Source organism: Drosophila takahashii, chromosome 2R (genome assembly GCF_030179915.1).
Source record: "Drosophila takahashii strain IR98-3 E-12201 chromosome 2R, DtakHiC1v2, whole genome shotgun sequence".
Lineage (NCBI taxonomy): Eukaryota > Metazoa > Arthropoda > Insecta > Diptera > Drosophilidae > Drosophila > Drosophila takahashii.
The window spans coordinates 32490034-32506681 of record NC_091679.1 but is presented as its reverse complement, the minus strand read 5'-3'; the positions used below and the strand labels follow the sequence as shown (position 1 = coordinate 32506681).

The window sequence follows — 16648 nt, the reverse complement described above, 5'->3', positions numbered from 1 at the left end:
GCTAGTTTTTATATAGGATAATAATTATGGGTAGACCTCGGATTTTGCATACTTGCATATTTTTATAGGATAAAGATAGATCAATTCCGAAAACACCAAAGATCGTTTCAATAAAAATATAGTTTAAAATTAATGGAATATTTTATTTTTTTTTGCATAAAATGCATATGCATAAAATATGCAAAATATAAAATAAACTCAACTATTCAAGATTGACCATTTCATAGCCAACCTAATTTACCCGAAGAAAATTGTTTGTTCCTTTTCGTCATTTCTGAGATATCTAATTTTTTCACAAATTAAAGGAAACCCTATTTATATTTCCAACGAGTAGGCGAGAAGGGGGAAAAATAGTAAAAGGGGCAGAATAGTTTTTGGCCCTATCGGCCAAACTGCTCGTTTAAATTGCTCGCCGTGTTTACTGAAGGTTCCTTGGAATGCCAGAGGTCTGCATTAAAAATTTGAGCCTCCAGTTGTTCGCATATATTTTGCATATTTCCGATATTCATTCGAATTTATTACATTTGAAAAATATGACCTAGAAATTTAGGTAAAAATCCGAGGTCTAGTTATGCGTAATGTGTACAAATAATTTTATTACCAAGGCATGTTGAAAATTGATTTACTTTTATTTGGGTACGTTAGTCTTTTTCGTATGGGCGCTGTACAAACGGCGGTGAGTTGGTTACCAACAACCTACTATCTACATAAAATAACTTAAACAATGTCCGCTTAAAACTACAAGAGCAATAATGGTGCTGTGATTTTCCCATTGAATGTAAAAAGAAGAAAGTCAATCGCTGCCCACAGCCGCCGTGGTGGGCGTACGCAGGCTGAGGGGCGTGGCAGCGGCGACAGTCACCGTCGCCGGTGGATTGGGTGAGGATGGAGCCGCCGTCGTCGCTTCCTCCGCCGGCACACTGCTGCTCCTCTGGATGCTAAAGAATCGCAGGAGCGTCGTCTCGCTGTTTCTCCTACTGGAGGTTGGTGTTCTTGGCTGGGAATGGGAATGGGAGGAGCTGCCGGCCGGTGTACCGCCACCGCCGCCATCCGTGTGCGAGATGCGCCTGCGGGGCGTGGCCTGCAACCGGGGACTGCACTCGGATTGCCGCAGACTCTGGAGACGCGGAGAGGCCAAGACATCCGCCTGCTGCTCCTCGCTTATCTTATCGCTTAGCGTCACATGGGCCCGGCCACTCATCAGCTTCTGCTTGCGGATATTCGTCAGCCAGTCCACCTTCTCCTTGGCCTTCCGCTTGGGCGACATGATGCCCAGGTGGGGGGCCTCGCCATCCAGCACGTAGTTGGGCAGGTTGGAGGTGGGCGAGTAGATGATGGCGGAGATGGGCGGTGGGTTGGCTGCCTCAGCCGACGCCGCTGCGGCTGCTGCTGCTGCTGAAGTCGTCGGTGGGGAGGTGTACATGTGGTTTACATTCTCACTCAGCGGAGAATGACCTGGCGTGCTGAGGAGCTTGTGCAGTGGCGACACATCTTCCGCCGCCGAGTTCTCCTTCTGCCGTTTGCTTGGCGAGGCGTCCTCTTCGTTTATGGGCTGCAGTTGAATGTGGCGGCAAGTCGTTTCCTGGCTAGAGGGTCCAAAGAGCCGCCTGCCGCGAGACTCCAACGGTTTGGCTCGCTTCTGCGGCTGCTCTGTGGCCTCCGTCTCCGGATTAGCTACACCCAGCATTTCCAGAAACGATCGTTTCGTAGTCGTCGTCTTTTCCACAGAGCCGGGTGTGCGTTCATTTTGATCCATCAGCCGCTTCAGCGAACGCGGCGTGGACTCCAGATCTCGCAGATTGTACTTGTGATTGCCACTCGAAGGACCGCATGACTTCTTGCCGAATTCCCTCACGTAGGAGGCAGTTCCCCGGTACTTTTCCGCACGCTCCGCCTCGCTGAGCCCCTCCAGATCGGGTCCAATGCGCCAGATCTTGTGACGCGCATCATCGCTGCACGTGACAATGGGGCAGTCGTGACTGGAGCCCCAGGCCACACAGGTCACTTCGACTGTATGGCCAGCTAAAGCCACCAGCGGCTCCTCCGCATGCTCCAGATTCCAGATGTAGGCTCGCTCATCGCTGCTGCCGCTCAGCAGATACTTTCCATCCGGGCTGAGGCACGATTTGATGTAGAACGTCGAGTTCAGCAGGCCCTTGTAGCAGGCCAGCGGTCGCGGCGAGTAGGAGGCCAGGTTGTAGCAATAGATGGTGTTGTCCATGCAATTCGCATACAGCTTCGTGCCCGCGGCGTCCACAATGAGGTTGGTGAATCCCCGGAAGGTGGAGTGGCCGGCGTAGGGCAGCTTGTGCCTGGGCAGCGGCTCCTTCTTGTAGGCCGTGTAGTTGCGCCGCAGGTCCCACACCTTGATCACTCCATCGCCGGCGCCGCAGGAGATGAGCGTGTCGTTATCCTGGAAGGCCAAACCGGTGATGCTGCTCGACGTGGTGCCGCCTGCCATTTTGGGCGTGCGTGTGCGCTGCTTTCGCTGCGAAACCGGAGTGCCCGGCCCGCCCGTGTGGCCGCTGTAGATGCAGTTGTCCACGCGCGAGGTGAGGTCCATGTTGAGATTGGCCCTGATGTCCCAGATGAGAATGGCGCCGTCGCGACCGCCGGTGGCGAAGACAGCGGGATCGGTGCGCTTGAAGGCGGCCGATTTCACGGACCGCGTGTGGCCCACATAGGAGTTAAGGCCACGGATCCCGGAGCCCGCCACCTCCCACAGGCGGGCCGTGTGATCGCCCGAGGCGGAGACGAAGCGCATCTGGCCGGGAGCCCATTCCAGATCGAAAACGGCATTGTAGTGGCACTGCGGACCCACCAGGGACTGCTCCTCCGGCTGCTGGTTGCGCTGCGTGGTGTCCTGCAGCGTGATCTTGCCGTCCTCGTTGGCAATCGCCAGGATGTGCCGATAGCCATCGCAGTTGGCGAACTTGGCCGAGAAGATCGGCGGCTCCGGATTGAAGTCCGGGCAGTAGTTGGCCGGCGCAATGCCCCGCCAGCTGTCCTCCTTGGCCACGGAAAGGCGACGCAGGGCAAAGTCGTAGGTCCTCTCGTTGGCTGCAAAAACGGGAGGGGACAAGCGTGAAATTAGTGCCGTGGCTATGGCATAGTTTTTCGCGGATTTTCTGCTAGATCAGCAGTTTCCAAGGGAACTACTTGTGGGGTTTCTCAACCCCCTCACTGATCCTCTGTGAGAATATGCATATATCACTGATATTCTGGCATTTAAACCAGACAAACACCTTGAACCCTTTTTGAAATCAACACCTCGGCTCGCAGGAAATTCGAGCGCCAAAAGTGAGATTCTCCCGCCAAGCGATTAACTCACCGTATCCGTGCTCCCTGGCCCGCAACTTGTTGTATATGTTCATCGTGCAACCCGCTCGGCGACTGCTCCTCGAATTCCGCGTTTTCAACTATATTAATTGCTATTTCCTTTGAAATAAAACAACCTACGAAGCATCGAAAATATTTTTCAACGACGCAGCTGGGACCTTTTTGCAGTGTGACCGTGCGCGGGTAAGCGGAAGATGCCTTTTGGAGCGAAAACTCATTCGAGAACCGCCAAAAATCAAAAGCGGTATGTTTTAATTTTAAATAAATAATTCAAATAATGCACTAGGGGGATTCCCTAAACTGTTGAATTGCTGAATTGTTGAAAATTCAACAAAAAATTTCAGCAATTAAGGGAACGACCCAAAATGGTTCCTGTTGAATTTTTAAACAGCTGTTATTTGTTGAAAAATTTCACGGAATTTAAAGCATGTAAAATTTGATTTATTATTGCTAGTTACTGTCTAAAAGTGTTACCAAGGTAAAAAGAACCACAAATATGCATTCTGAGTTGATTTTAAAATAAATAATGCGTACTGGTGATACTAAAATGTTACAGAGTTGCCACGACTTTTAAAAAAAGGTGACAACTCTGGCTTTTCAGCAATTCAACAAAATTTTCAGCAGCCCCGAGGCTGATGAATTGCTGAAATTTCTGAAAGTTGACTTTGTATGGAACAGCTGATTAACACCTGACCAAAATTCAACAATTCAGCAATTCAACAGTTTAGGGAATCCCCCTACTCTTTTATAAAAGAAAACTATACTTCATTTTTATTTTTAATTATAGTCTTATTTTGTACAATTTTATATTTTTTTTATTGTCTACTTTTTAAGTTCTGTACATTACAATATGATGCATTTCAAGTATTGCAATAAAAAAATAAAACTAATGAAAACAATTAAAAATATATTTTTAAATAGCTGCTTTAAAAATACCAAGAACTTACATCTTTCCCAGTTTGTGATTTCGCGATTACACTCTCCATGGTCACACTGGCTGCGCTCATATCTTGTTTTTTGTTGCTGTTCGCTGACTTGTTTTATGTTTAATCGAAGTTGCTCATAAATTTCGCAGCAAATCGCCATCAATTTGCGCATTTAAATGCAGCCGCCCCTTTTTAGTTGCTTGTGCTAGGAATTGGAATCGCAGACAGGTCGTTGGATACACACACACACACACACGGGCAGAGCAAAGGGAGCCAAGGATACAATTCAAGGACTGCAGCAACAAAAACACAGGTGAGCGGGCAGAGCGCCAAAGTCGGATTCTATTCCTGTTTTCAGGGGGAGGGCGAAATATGCCTGTTGCAATCAATAACACCCAGAAGGCAAAGAAACCCCCTTTGGGAAAACGGAACACGCAAATGCAGGAACCCCAAAACTTTGTTGGTAAACTGAGGAGGTCGAATGAAGTTGGCTCACAGAGAAACTCAAGTGCCCAGTTGTTTTGGCTGTAGCGAACTTCCGCATACCACCGTTGTCCTTGGAGGCACACCCCCTTTTTTCGAAGGATAGGCCTCCGTTTTATTGCACTTTGCGTGACCTTAACCATTTGGAGCGGTTCGTGTCATGACACGGTTATATGCTAGACGTTATCTAGCTGGAACTGGAATTCACTTAGTTAAATTAGTAGCCAGGGATGCCTAGTTCTAGTTCTAGTTCTAGCTAATACATACGCATATGTATCTGCATGAACTCCGCTGACCCACCGCCAATCCAATGGATTGCTGGCCCGGTCTAGACTCCTTGTTTGGACAGTTGGAAAAGCTGCCGCATTTCCATTTAAGGCTCCCACACGTACGACACGCGCCACGAAGCCGTTAGAACGACCTTATAAATACGGCTAGAGAAGAACAGTTGGTCATCCATTATTTATAAGGTCGAACCTCCTTATATCGTACTGAATTCGGATTTAGCTTGTACTAACAACAGTGAGTTATGATAACCCCAATTCGTCTTTCCGAGAATTTTTTCTTTATGATTTTATTGTAAGAACGGGTTGTGACGAGTGTACGATAACGAATTTCAATTTTTGTACTCGGAACATTCTATTCTATTTAGTTTTTGATCATAATTTTATTCATACTGTTTTATAAATATGTTATGTTTTTATTTTAGGACTAAAGGTAGGCCTGTTTTATTACCCACTCCATTCCTCCTTATATCGTACTGACTTTGAATTTAGTTTGTACTAACAACAGTGAGTTATGATAACCCCAATTCGTCTTTCCGAGAATTTTTTCTTAATGATTAAACTGCCGTTTTTATTGTAAGAAAGGGGTTGTGACGAGTGTACGATAACGGATTCCAATTTTTATACTTCTATTTTGATTTTGTTCATAATTTTATTCATGCTGATTTATAAATATACAAAGTTTAAATTAAAAAGTCTGTTTAGTTTAAAACTTGTTATACTACTTAAAAACAAATGACTCATCCTAGCTAAAGGTAGGCCTGTTTTATTACCCACTCCACTTGAAACACAATGGAACACAAAGAAACAGGGTTTCTTTATCTAGAGATACCGTGCTGATGAACGTTGCCCAATCATTCATGTTACTATATCTATATCTGTAATTCCCTTATCAATGCTTGCAACTGGAATCGGTGTAATATATGTGTGATATATAGCAACGATGTCGGTGGCCGGTCTTCGACAATGTCTGCTGCTCTGGAGCGTCGACTACTGGAACTTGGAAGGTAAAGCGCTGAAAAGTGCGGAGCTGCTTTTCTTTTCAGTTGCCAGTATTCAGTATCCAGTTTTCAGTTGTTTCTCCGTTTTGTTTGGTTGCTCGATTTGCTTGAATTGCTCCACCACAATGCTTTCGTCAATGAATATGCAGCGATAATAATGCCTGAATCTCAATCGCACCCCTCCCTTCCGCTTTAGTCATGGCTGACAATGTCTTCAAGTCGCACGATATCGGCCTGCGGGCGCAGAAGAAAATCCTCTCACGCATGGCCACCAAAAACATTGCGAAGGCCTTCATCGACGGGACAACGGCCTCGCTGCTGGACAACCTGTACAGGCTCTGCAAGATGCACACCGGCAACAAGGCCAAGGCGGAGAAGCTGATCAAGAACATCATCAAGATCGTGATCAAGATCGGTGTTCTCCACCGTAACAATCAGTTCAGCGAGGAGGAGTTGCAGAAGGCGGAGAACTTTAAGAGAAAGTTTCAGGTGAGATCTAAAAACAAATACTAATCCATAAGCAGATAATGACTTATAAATTTTACTTTCAGAACACCCAGCTCTCCATCATATCATTCTACGAAGTGGACTTTACGTTCGACCTGGCCTACCTGCAAAAGTCCATAGCCGAGTCGCAGATGGCCCTCAAGTCGATTGTGCAGCCGCATCTCACAGAGAAATCTCTGGGCCGCATCGACGAGGTGTTCGATTTCTTTGGCGAGGAGGCGCTGCTGGAAACGGCTTTCCGATCGGACTCCCCCTACCGCGAGGTGATGGGAAAGATCGTGGCCGACATTAATGCCGCCATGGAAACGGGGGATATCTGAGGAGATCCGGCAAACGAACTGAGCTGTCATTGCGTGCTATGAACGAAAGGCTATCTATCGAAACCAAAAACGCAGCCAGTAGCTAGTTGCAAATGGAAAATGCTTGCTTAAGAGCTCACCCACCAACACCAAAATACAAAATCTAGATATAGCTATAGGAACAGCAACGACAGTGGGGGAAAGGCTGCGAAAAATGGAAAAAGACATGTGTTTAAACAAGAGTTTAGTTTAGTTTAACTAGTGATATACCATTGACAACAATATCAAAAGTGTAAAGACGTCCGTATTGATTATTTTGATGACAACGTTAACATTTGTGTACTCAAGGTCTATATAGTATAGGAAGAACCAAATGCATTTCGCCAAAGGAATTCACCAAACGGAAATTGTAAACTCGAGCAAAATGCTTTTATTGGTCTGTAAGTCGTTGATCGTGTGTGTGAAACTAACTTTATATGTGTAAGTCTAGGTGTTAAATGGTAAATACTTCAGCACATAAGCAATTACTAGTGGTCAACTTTTTGATACTCCAAAACTCGCTGTATCCTATCGCAATTACCTGTACGCATATGTGCCCCACAGACACCGTCTTAGTCAGACTTCTACGTACTTAACTGATCGTTGCTGATCGAAATCACCTAATACCTAACTCACCCGCAAGCGTTAGTCAAATGCTAAGTTGGTTATGCTAAGTTGTCACCAGAACCTGTTTACCCTTCGACTCCTTTTGTCTGAGAGCCAGCTCCGCACATCTATTTGTATTTCTCTATGTATTCCAAGCCTCAAAGGGGTCGATAACCTTAAGCATTATTTATGATACTCCCACAATGATATTCCAAGTACCCGAGACATATCGAAACTATCTAAAAGAAAACGAAGCTAAGGGGACAATAAGTTGTTTGAATTTTTCTAAAACTTCTGGTTCAAGCGGGGAAGCACAATTTTAGTCGTTTAGATTTTAAATATTTATTTGTTTACCAACAAAACTATGTTGACTATAAAAATAAAAGCAACAATTACCAAAAAGTCATAGTTTCTCTTACTAAATCTGCTTTTTATTCGATTACCTTCTCGCAGACAGTATGTGGTGTCTCAGAGCCTTGGATGCCTTTTTATTAAAGTATGTATCGTCCAAAAATTAAGATTAAATATACTTATAAGAATGAGACTTTCTAGTATGTTTTTGTATTATTTTTCCAGTACAAATATCCATGCAGAGGTAATCTGCACAAACACAAATTAATCAATCCATTAATATATCTTAAAAAAAACTTTTAAATCAAACACAGGTTTTTTTTTGACGGAAAAAATACTGTTAAAACAGTAGTACCCTTCGGGCATTGGAATGACAACAGTCAATCTATGATCCAGATAGCTAATTGGTAACTTTTCTACATAAACGTCATGCTGCAATATGAATGAGACGAGTATTAAAGTTTAATTACTCATTAGGATTGCTTTAAAGCTTACATTGTAAGGGCAACTGTGGTTAATATTTGAATATGGAGCAAACATGTCATAGAAGAAGGATAAGAACTGATTCTGATTTCCCTTAAGGAATTTACAGGCGTCGGCAGTAAAATCGTAAAGAAAGGGCTTATATCCACTCAGTCTCTTAAGAACTCGCACTCTTACCTTAAATTTAAAATAAAAGTAACTTTTTAGAATACTTTCATTAAAACTAAGTGTGGATGAATTCATACCGTTACATTATTAACTGGGAATTTGTGAAACTTTAGCCTTACTGTCATGTACTTATAAGTCCGGTTCACAGACTTTAAGAAGCAGTCGCCGTTATCCATGAATTCTGTGTCCAAGGAAGTACAGTTTAAGTTGGTAAACTCGAACTTGCAATATACCTAAAAACTTTTCAGATTAAATACGGGTTTTTACACCTTCGAATAGACTAGTTACCACTGGGAATAATAATATTATAACCAACACGGCTGTCCATCTAAACGCGGCCATGGCTCAATAGTTTTTAAAAAGCCCATACTGATGTTTCTCACTACTCTTTACACGACGCAAAATGGTCATAATTCCAATTAAGATTAGAGGGTCAGATAATACAGACATAATACAGTGTTAGTCGGGTCCAATAATTCATCTAATAATTTGTATAAAACTCCACAAATAATGTAATTTGAAATTTAAAAAAAAGCATATTACTTTAATACAAAACAGAGGATTGGTACAGAAAAAAAGGTATTGGAAGTTAACTACATAACATATTTGTAAAGGGCCTTATATACTACTTTTTTGTGGCCCCTTTTGAAAAATATTTGGCCATTGTTTTAAAATATTTTTTTATTTTTAGAATATTTTTGTTTGGCACTGGCTTAGTTTAAGAGAGATTATTAGTTGGTAATTAAATGGTCGTTAATTTTATAGATAGATTTACAGCTACTAATTGCCCCACACAATACTCTCGATCCAGTCCGTAAAAAGGTGCACTTTGGTGTAGACACTCGGCAGCCCTTGGGAACCACAAACCAATCCGTAAGAGACGATGCCGATCACTTGCTTTAAGCACGGATAGAGCGGATGCTGCACGAAGATGGGACCGCCGGAGTCGCCGTTGCAGGTGTCCGCTTCACTGGTCATTGACCCTGCGCAGAACTGGGTGCGCGTCTCGATGCTAAAGCGCAGGCGCTTCTGGCACTCCTCGTCGGTGAATCGCTGCAGACTGACCTTCAGAAGGTGAGAGGACTTCACGCCCTCCGCGGTGAATCCCCAGCCGGCGGTGGTCACCTGAGCGTTCTCGTTGCCGCTGCTGGGCGGCAGACAGACTGCCGCAACATGGTCATTAAACACAGCCTCCCGATCTAGTTCCACCAGAGCAATGTCGTTTTTGAAGCCACCTTCGTCCTCATTGTCACTGTCATAGCCCGGATGCACCACGTAGTTGACCACCCGAAAGTCCTGAACGTCGGCATCATCGGTAGTACTGTTATAGTCCAAGTCCCCCAGGCGAACTACAAACTTTGGCGAATCGAAATTGGGGTCCAACCGTTCGGCCTTTAATCTAGTTTAGTTTTCAAATGATTTTCAAATGAGTCATAGATAAAAACAAGAGAGAACGCTATAGTCGTATATAGTTGGTGTCCCGACTATCTGATACCCGTCACTCGGCTAAAGGGAGTGCGAGGGAGATGAATATATATTATTTTTTTGATTGCGTATAACTTTTTAATGAATTGCCCGATTTAAAAAATGTCTAAAATATACACAACAAAATTGCATTTATACTTCTCGGAAATCTTTAAAGATGTGGGCGCCAGACACATTTTAAAATCGTTAATGGGCGATTGTGGGCGTTAGAGAGGGCGTGGCGATCGGCTGAAATAAACTTGCGCTGCGTAGGAAGCCCAAGAATATGCGTGGGAAATCTCAACTTTCTAACTTTTGTAGTTTCCGAGATCTCAGCGTTCATACGGACGGACAGACAGACGGAAATGGCTATATCGACTTGGCTAGTGACCCTGATTAAGAATTTAATTTTATAGGGTCGGAAACGCTTCCTTCTCCCTGTTACATACTTTTTACTCTACGAGTAACGGGTACAATTACTAGTAAGATCTACTTACTCGTCCGTCTCCAGGCAATGGGCTGCTGTCAGAATGAATCTGGGATGCACCACAGCACCACCGCAGTCCCAACTGATTTCGGATTTGTTGAATCGATGGGTGCCGATCAGGGCCATGAAGGGGAATTCCCGACCAGACGCCTTTGTGCCGCCCACGATGAAAGGCGTGGAGCGACAGGCAGTTCTCCCCTCATTGTACTGCTTGCACTCTGAAAAATGTAGCATGAAAACGTGTATAATGGAAGGAAATCATTGCAATCTTCCCTTACGCTTCTCAAAAGGCCTCGTCTGCTCGACAGGTTTTCGATTCTGGTGATCCAGCGGTATGGGACAGCATACAATATCGTTAAACTCGTCACAGTACTTGACTTCCGATCCAATCAGGTGCTGGTTGTAGAATATCACTGGACAGTCGGTGGGGGTCAGGTCCTTGCATTCGCCGGTGCCATTGTCACAATATTCGGCCACCACGCCGACCGAAACAATCAGCAACAGCCACTGACTTCTGGAGAACGCTTGCATTGCAATGCTTTGTGCGCACAACTGAGAACGGCTGACCAGATCCACTACCTCAGCTCAGCAGCGACGAGCTTTAAGTTTAGACGAGTTCTCCCAGAATCACAGACTCCCAAAATGACTCATTGATCTAAGCTTTCGATTGAAGATGTTGTCAGGAGCAGATCTGTATACCCACTGATAACTAATAACATAAATGGATAATTTCTTAAAATGTTTCTTAGTTTCTCGCTAAACAGATCTGAGAACGGTTTACACATTACATGGAACTTGGACTTACGTAATTACTCGATGATTAATGCAAAAAACCGGTACAATATAAATACTACTTTTAAATTAAGCTTATGTTTTACATATGTCTGATTGCAGTCTGCGTAAGTCTAGTTATGTCGCATGTTTTGCATATGCTGATGTTGCTGCTGCTGCTGCATATGTTGCATGTACATTTGTTGCTGCTGTTGGTTGAGTTGCTGCTGTTGTTGCAGGCTACCACCGCTGCCCAGTGGAACGCTGGTTGTTTGCACCGCATTCACCTGTTGCTGCTGCAGTTGCATTTGCTGCTGCTGTTGTTGTTGTTGTTGCTGCTGCTGTTGTTGTTGCTGCTGATGTTGTTGCTGCGGCTGCTGCTGATGTTGTGGTTGCAGGGGCGATTGTGTTTGACTTGTTATTGCATTATTGTTGGCACTGTCGGTGCTAAAAGTATTAAATGTTAATTAGACCTGTGCCAGCTCTCATTTCATTATGTTCTCACCTCTTTTCCGAGTGAATATCCTCCAAGTTGAGATGGGTTATGAACCTTAGGCGCATTTGCAGCAATGGTCGTAGCCGCTTGATGATGGCCTCCGATTCGTTTTTGATAATATTACCCACATGTATATATTTAATGTGGTAGCTAAAAGGGATACCGAAATATTAGGTCATTCCTTATTGATTAAATTATATTATTTAACTCACAGGAAATCGCATATCTGGTCCATGTAAAGCAGTGGCTTTGGACCATGCTGCTTGTCAACAATCTCCAGGATCTCATATAACAATACGGCAATACCAGCCACTGCATTCGGTTTCTCCAGTTCAATTCGCTGCAGGAAGGGTCCAAACACGTGGCACAGGTACAGCAGCTGCTGCTCGGTTCGCACACACGGCTTAAGTTTCTCCTTAAGGTACCTGGTCATGGCGGCCAGCTTAAAAGCGCCCATGTGATGGAACACCGAGTGAGCTACTGCCAACACCACGGCGTAGGTTTTCTCCAGCATCGCCTCGCGCACTGTCTTAAAGTTGAACAACTCGAAGGCATTGAATCTGTAGGTCCAATTAAGCATATTGGGCGTATTCAGCATTTCCTGCAGGCGATCGTATATGCCACTCCAGTAGGGCTCTGGTAAGGCGGCCAGAACAATGCCCACGGCATTGATGTAGCTGTGGATATCCTTCTGCGGAATGACCGCATATCCGCTGACTATCACATCAATAAGATTGCTGGCAACCAAAGAGGGTGCCACAGGCAGACCCAGGAGCTCCACGCAGGTCACATAGAGCGCATGGGTGGGGGCATTCGGGAACTCATTAAAACGCCAGTCGGTGGAGTAGAATACATTCTTTCCACTAATGGCTGCAACAAAAAGTGTCAAGTGTCAAGTGTCAATATTGAGACACACTTTACACCATCCTTTAACTCACTGTCTGCCAGACGCCTGATCAAACTCATGTAGTAACTCAGTTCGGGGGTCCACAGCGAGTCTTGGTTTTGCAGGTAGACCTTATACGGCTCACTAACACTCCAGTTGGACGGACGAATCTCACTAAAGGCGCTGGTAATAGCGCCCACCTAAAAAATTACAATAAATTAATAAAAAGCTAAACCGCGTTGAGAACAACTCTTACCAATTTTTTCTTTAAAGCGGGCCGATCTCTTAAGATTCGTTCATAATAATGCAGAGTGTTGTAGAGGTACGTTATTGGTCTATCATGAAACTTGTAGAGTATGCTCAGATGATCCAAAATGAAGCCCAGAATTTGATGAACATTCGTGATGGTGAGCTCGATAAATCTATGGACCACCACATCCAGAACGGGCAGGAATCGCAGACAGACATTGCTGAAGTACACGGGCAGCGGAATCTGCGAGGCAGACTCGTCCAAGGCGAACTTCTCTGGATATTTTTGGTGGAACGACAAGTGCTTGTCCTGCCTAGGGAAGTAAATTACTATTACTATAATGATCTCCTAAAAAAATGAAGCACCCACCAGTTGCTCTGTTTCCAGTGATCGGGATTGTTGTCCTTGCAGAACTCCTGAACGCGATTTCTTAGCTCACTTGCCTTTAGCAGCAGCAACTGAATTATAAGGAAGCAGACTTGCGCCTCGTTTCCCTCGTGGGTTCGCAGAGCAAGGCAAAGGACAACGCGATCGATGGTCACTACATTGAACTTCCAGATCATGTTATTGATAGTGTCCACGCACTTGTGAATGAAGTCACGGCCATCCGAGGAGCTAGCCACCTCGGCCACCAGATAATCGCAGAATTTGCGCAGGTGAGTAGACAAGGCTCTAGCGCTAATGCCCTCCAGGATTCTGTAAGTAAATTAAAAATGTAGGGAATATAAAAAATAATAAAATCTAAATGCAACGCACTTGTAAGCCACTGGGCTTATGTTCTCCGTCTCCCAAATTATCTTGAACAGGAGGCAAAGGAATAAGGGGTTGGTAGTTGGTCGCAGGAAGTGCGCGATGATGTCGTTCTCGTTCGTCATCGACGTCCACGTGCGGTACTCCTCCTCGACGGCCTTCTTAAGCTGCTGCTTGTTCTCTGGCGGTTGGTTATTTTGTGTAAAATATTCATTTAAGGCGGTCGGAAAGCAGGCCAGCGATTGCATTGGCCACGAGTGCGGCGTGTGCTGAATAATGTTGGCCAGAAAGTCCTTGCACCAGCCCTGCATCTCATCGCCGCCGCCGTGGACATGCATGGAACGAGCTAGCGTAAGGATGAGGACGCGGTTCAGCTCCTCGCTCTCATTCGATGCCACCGCTCCGGGGGATTTGTCGTTGAAGTAACGCGAAAACTGAGGCTGGAACTCCGCTGATCCAATGCTGGTGATCAGTCGTAAAGCAGTAGATTCAAAACTGAGGGAAAAGGAGATTAGCAATCTCTATATATTTACTTGGCATACTTAAAGCTTACCAAAGATTCAGTTGCATCTTGTTTGTTTGCGGCACGGAGGACAAAGAGTGAAGCAGGGACAGCAATTGAACTCGGTAGTGGGTGGGCACATGGTGTAGGCGGTACGAGAACATCTCCATTAAGGTGTGCAGCATGGCCCACGCATGGTTCTTAAACACAGTGGGCATCAGTTGGCCTTATAATCAGAATAGAAGTAGATTAGATCATGAATCCTCATAAATGATTACTGCCTAGACTCACTTAGAAATCCCTTGATGCCCAGCGACTCTATTTCTGTGTAGACCAAAAGTCTGGCATATGTTTCCAGTAGCGCCGCCGCCGGAACTTGGCCTTTGGTTTGGGCCTGCTTTAGCATCTGAGTTACGAAGCTGTGGATTAGCGACATTTTGCTGTGCACAGTCAGGCTGTCCAGCACCGTGACCGAGAAAGTTACGGCTGGTATTTGACCGCCATTCGGAGATTTGGAAGTGCCATTCAGAGCATCCAGCAGTAGGCCCATGGGTCGTCCAAAGTACTCCTGATTCGTGGAATATGCATTGCAGATGAGAATGATGCGGAAGTCGTTGCCCAGAGTCATGTTCATCATGGTGTTGGGCGTGACCAGGTGCTGCAGGAAGCTAATTAAATACACCAGTTAATGTTTAAACAAATAGTAGGGAAAATAGGACTTTACTCATAATGGTTTTTCAGCGCAATGGGCAGCGGTCGGGTGATGTTCATATTCTCCACTCGCGCCTTCTTCATCAGGTGGATCCACACACAAATGGGGGCCATGTGACGGACCATCGAGGATTTATTGATGTCCGGCAGCTTAAGGGGCTCCAGCTCGGGATAGAGGAGGTCAAACAACCTGAAGACGGGCAGGAAATTGGTGATCTAAGGGGAAAAGTCATTATAAGTGGTTTAGCTAGAACGGCAATTATTCTCCTACTGGATTCTTTTGAATGCTGCCCGAGATGAACTGCAGAAGGATCCACATCAGCTGGTCGCGTCCCTTGCGGAGCTCCAGCTTCGAAAGCTAATGGGATACAACATTAAATAAGAGATTGCCTTGCAAATACTAGATCATCCTACCTTTTCGTGCAGCGCCAACACAATGTGCATAAAGCTCACAAACTGGAAGAGCACAAAGTAGATGAGCTGTGAGGAGAGATGCAGCCACACCCACTCGTAGGGCGTTATTTGCTCATCGGAGGAGTTGAAGCCACTGCCCGCAGTGGCGTCATTCGCCTCGGTCATTTCCATGGCCTGGACAATCAGGTTGACCAGCTGCTCCTCCAGGGCATTGTAGCGCTGCTTCTGGTGCTTCTGCAGGTTCAGCATCTGCGAGACCATCTCCCGCGAGTAGGGCTGCTCCAGAACGTACCGCAGCAGCGGCTTCTGCTCCTCGAGAAGCTCTGGCTCGTAGGGCAGGCTGCCCTTGAAGTTAAACTTGAGCGTGTTGTGGTCCAGCCGCCAGGAGTTCATCATGTGATCCGCGTAGCCAAAGTGCTCCACGATGGGCAGCATACTGGCATGACCGATGATCGAGACCATTTGGGCCGTGGTGCGGAACTCCTCGACAAAGTCGGTCATCAGCCGGTTGAGCTTCCAGTGGTAGGGAAACGGACGCATAATCTCGTTGGCAATGAAGTAGGCGGGCAGCAGGCAGTTGTTGCGGTCGAAGATGAAGCGCAGGATGTCCTCGACGGCCAGCAGCTGCGGCATGTAGGTGACGTTGACGTTGAGGGGGAACCACTGCGCCTTGTCGCGGCACACCTTCATGATCTCGCGCACGCCCTTGTAGTCCACCTGGACGATCACGCGCTTGATCAGCCGGAAGCTCTCGATCCAGAAGGTCCGGTGCTCGAAGTCCAGTTTCTCGCACATCAGCACCTTGTCGCAGAGCATCCTGGCGGTGATGACGTGGGCGTCCACCAGCTTGGCCAGTGCCGCCATCAGCACCTTGATGTGGTAACCCGAGGCGCCGGCTGCTCGCAGCAGGTAGAGCCGGAGTACCTGCTCCCGGTTCTCCTGGGCCACGTTCCCGAAGGCGGTGACTGGAACAGATGATGGTTACTAAAAATGCAATCCTGGCTAGCGGTTCACTTACCCAAATCATTGGCGAAACTGGTGGCTCGCTCCTGCTCGCCATTCTGCTTGAAAACAATGACGCTCACGAACGCCTCGTCAATGGAGTCCACCTTCTGCAAAGAGGGGAATACGTTAATTGGGAAGAGGTTTTCCGGATTTTCCTGGTACGCACCAAAAACTCGTTGACGGTGTCTATAACTTGGGTTTGTATATCCATTTAAATTGTTTTTCGCATTTCCGACACCGCATAAACAAAATCGCGTCTCGTCTCTTCTTCTTCTCAGTGCTGACGCGGAGAAATACACTGAAAAACACAAATAGTAAAAATAGCTAACTAAAAATTAAAAAATTAAGATATTATGAAATTACTTAATAACTCATTTGGTTTTTGGTTCAACTAAATAATTTTAAATTATTTTTCTTCTTATAAAA

At 45.6% G+C, this 16648-nt stretch overlaps 4 protein-coding genes across 5 annotated transcripts; 1 reads left to right on the top strand and 3 right to left on the bottom strand.

Moving 5' to 3' along the window:
• Positions 1-610: 610 nt before the first annotated feature.
• l(2)dtl (WD40 domain-containing protein denticleless) lies at positions 611-3526 on the bottom strand. Its single transcript, XM_017147626.3, has 2 exons — positions 3332-3526; positions 611-3060 (listed from the first exon to the last, which is right to left on the bottom strand). Exons 1-2 carry the CDS (start codon positions 3372-3374, stop codon positions 794-796), a joined length of 2310 nt encoding a protein of 769 aa, XP_017003115.3. The 5' UTR covers positions 3375-3526; the 3' UTR covers positions 611-793.
• A 798-nt stretch (positions 3527-4324) lies between these two features.
• Positions 4325-7880, top strand: sigmar (Tumor necrosis factor alpha-induced protein 8-like protein sigmar). 2 transcript variants are annotated; one of them, XM_070213349.1, is made up of 4 exons: positions 4325-4578; positions 5971-6039; positions 6230-6522; positions 6585-7880. In XM_070213349.1, exons 2-4 carry the CDS (start codon positions 5976-5978, stop codon positions 6858-6860), a joined length of 633 nt encoding a protein of 210 aa, XP_070069450.1. In that variant the 5' UTR covers positions 4325-4578; positions 5971-5975; the 3' UTR covers positions 6861-7880. The 2 variants fall into 2 exon arrangements, with proteins under 2 accessions (XP_070069450.1, XP_017003098.2); XM_017147609.3 differs by lacking the exon at positions 5971-6039 and having other exon boundaries at positions 4327-4578.
• A 1158-nt stretch (positions 7881-9038) lies between these two features.
• Positions 9039-11120, bottom strand: LOC108061413 (trypsin-1). Its single transcript, XM_017147561.3, has 3 exons — positions 10716-11120; positions 10448-10655; positions 9039-9885 (listed from the first exon to the last, which is right to left on the bottom strand). Exons 1-3 carry the CDS (start codon positions 10966-10968, stop codon positions 9267-9269), a joined length of 1080 nt encoding a protein of 359 aa, XP_017003050.2. The 5' UTR covers positions 10969-11120; the 3' UTR covers positions 9039-9266.
• A 43-nt stretch (positions 11121-11163) lies between these two features.
• MED23 (mediator complex subunit 23) lies at positions 11164-16520 on the bottom strand. Its single transcript, XM_017147560.3, has 14 exons — positions 16389-16520; positions 16236-16329; positions 15218-16182; positions 15075-15161; positions 14817-15019; positions 14384-14760; positions 14144-14318; positions 13597-14085; positions 13210-13536; positions 12847-13153; positions 12643-12790; positions 11917-12574; positions 11714-11854; positions 11164-11655 (listed from the first exon to the last, which is right to left on the bottom strand). The coding sequence occupies exons 1-14, from the start codon at positions 16431-16433 to the stop codon at positions 11343-11345; spliced, it is 4329 nt and encodes a 1442-aa protein (XP_017003049.2). The 5' UTR covers positions 16434-16520; the 3' UTR covers positions 11164-11342.
• Positions 16521-16648: the final 128 nt, after the last annotated feature.

What these genes read in the sequence shown, in the direction of transcription:
- LOC108061413 (XM_017147561.3), bottom strand. Translation starts at nt 10,968, where the DNA reads ATGCAAGCGTTCTCCAGAAGTCAGTGGCTGTTGCTGATTGTTTCGGTC. An exon ending in GACGAGGCCTTTTGAGAAGC is followed by an intron (nt 10,656 to 10,715) that starts GTAAGGGAAGAT and finishes TACATTTTTCAG; the next exon opens with AGTGCAAGCAGTACAATGAG. An exon ending in CATTGCCTGGAGACGGACGA is followed by an intron (nt 9,886 to 10,447) that starts GTAAGTAGATCT and finishes AAACTAAACTAG; the next exon opens with ATTAAAGGCCGAACGGTTGG.
- sigmar (XM_070213349.1), top strand. Translation starts at nt 5,976, where the DNA reads ATGTCGGTGGCCGGTCTTCGACAATGTCTGCTGCTCTGGAGCGTCGAC. An exon ending in CGACTACTGGAACTTGGAAG is followed by an intron (nt 6,040 to 6,229) that starts GTAAAGCGCTGA and finishes CTTCCGCTTTAG; the next exon opens with TCATGGCTGACAATGTCTTC. An exon ending in ACTTTAAGAGAAAGTTTCAG is followed by an intron (nt 6,523 to 6,584) that starts GTGAGATCTAAA and finishes TTTTACTTTCAG; the next exon opens with AACACCCAGCTCTCCATCAT.
- MED23 (XM_017147560.3), bottom strand. Translation starts at nt 16,433, where the DNA reads ATGGATATACAAACCCAAGTTATAGACACCGTCAACGAGTTTTTG. An exon ending in CAGTTTCGCCAATGATTTGG is followed by an intron (nt 16,183 to 16,235) that starts GTAAGTGAACCG and finishes CATCTGTTCCAG; the next exon opens with TCACCGCCTTCGGGAACGTG. An exon ending in AAGATGCAACTGAATCTTTG is followed by an intron (nt 14,086 to 14,143) that starts GTAAGCTTTAAG and finishes CTTTTCCCTCAG; the next exon opens with TTTTGAATCTACTGCTTTAC.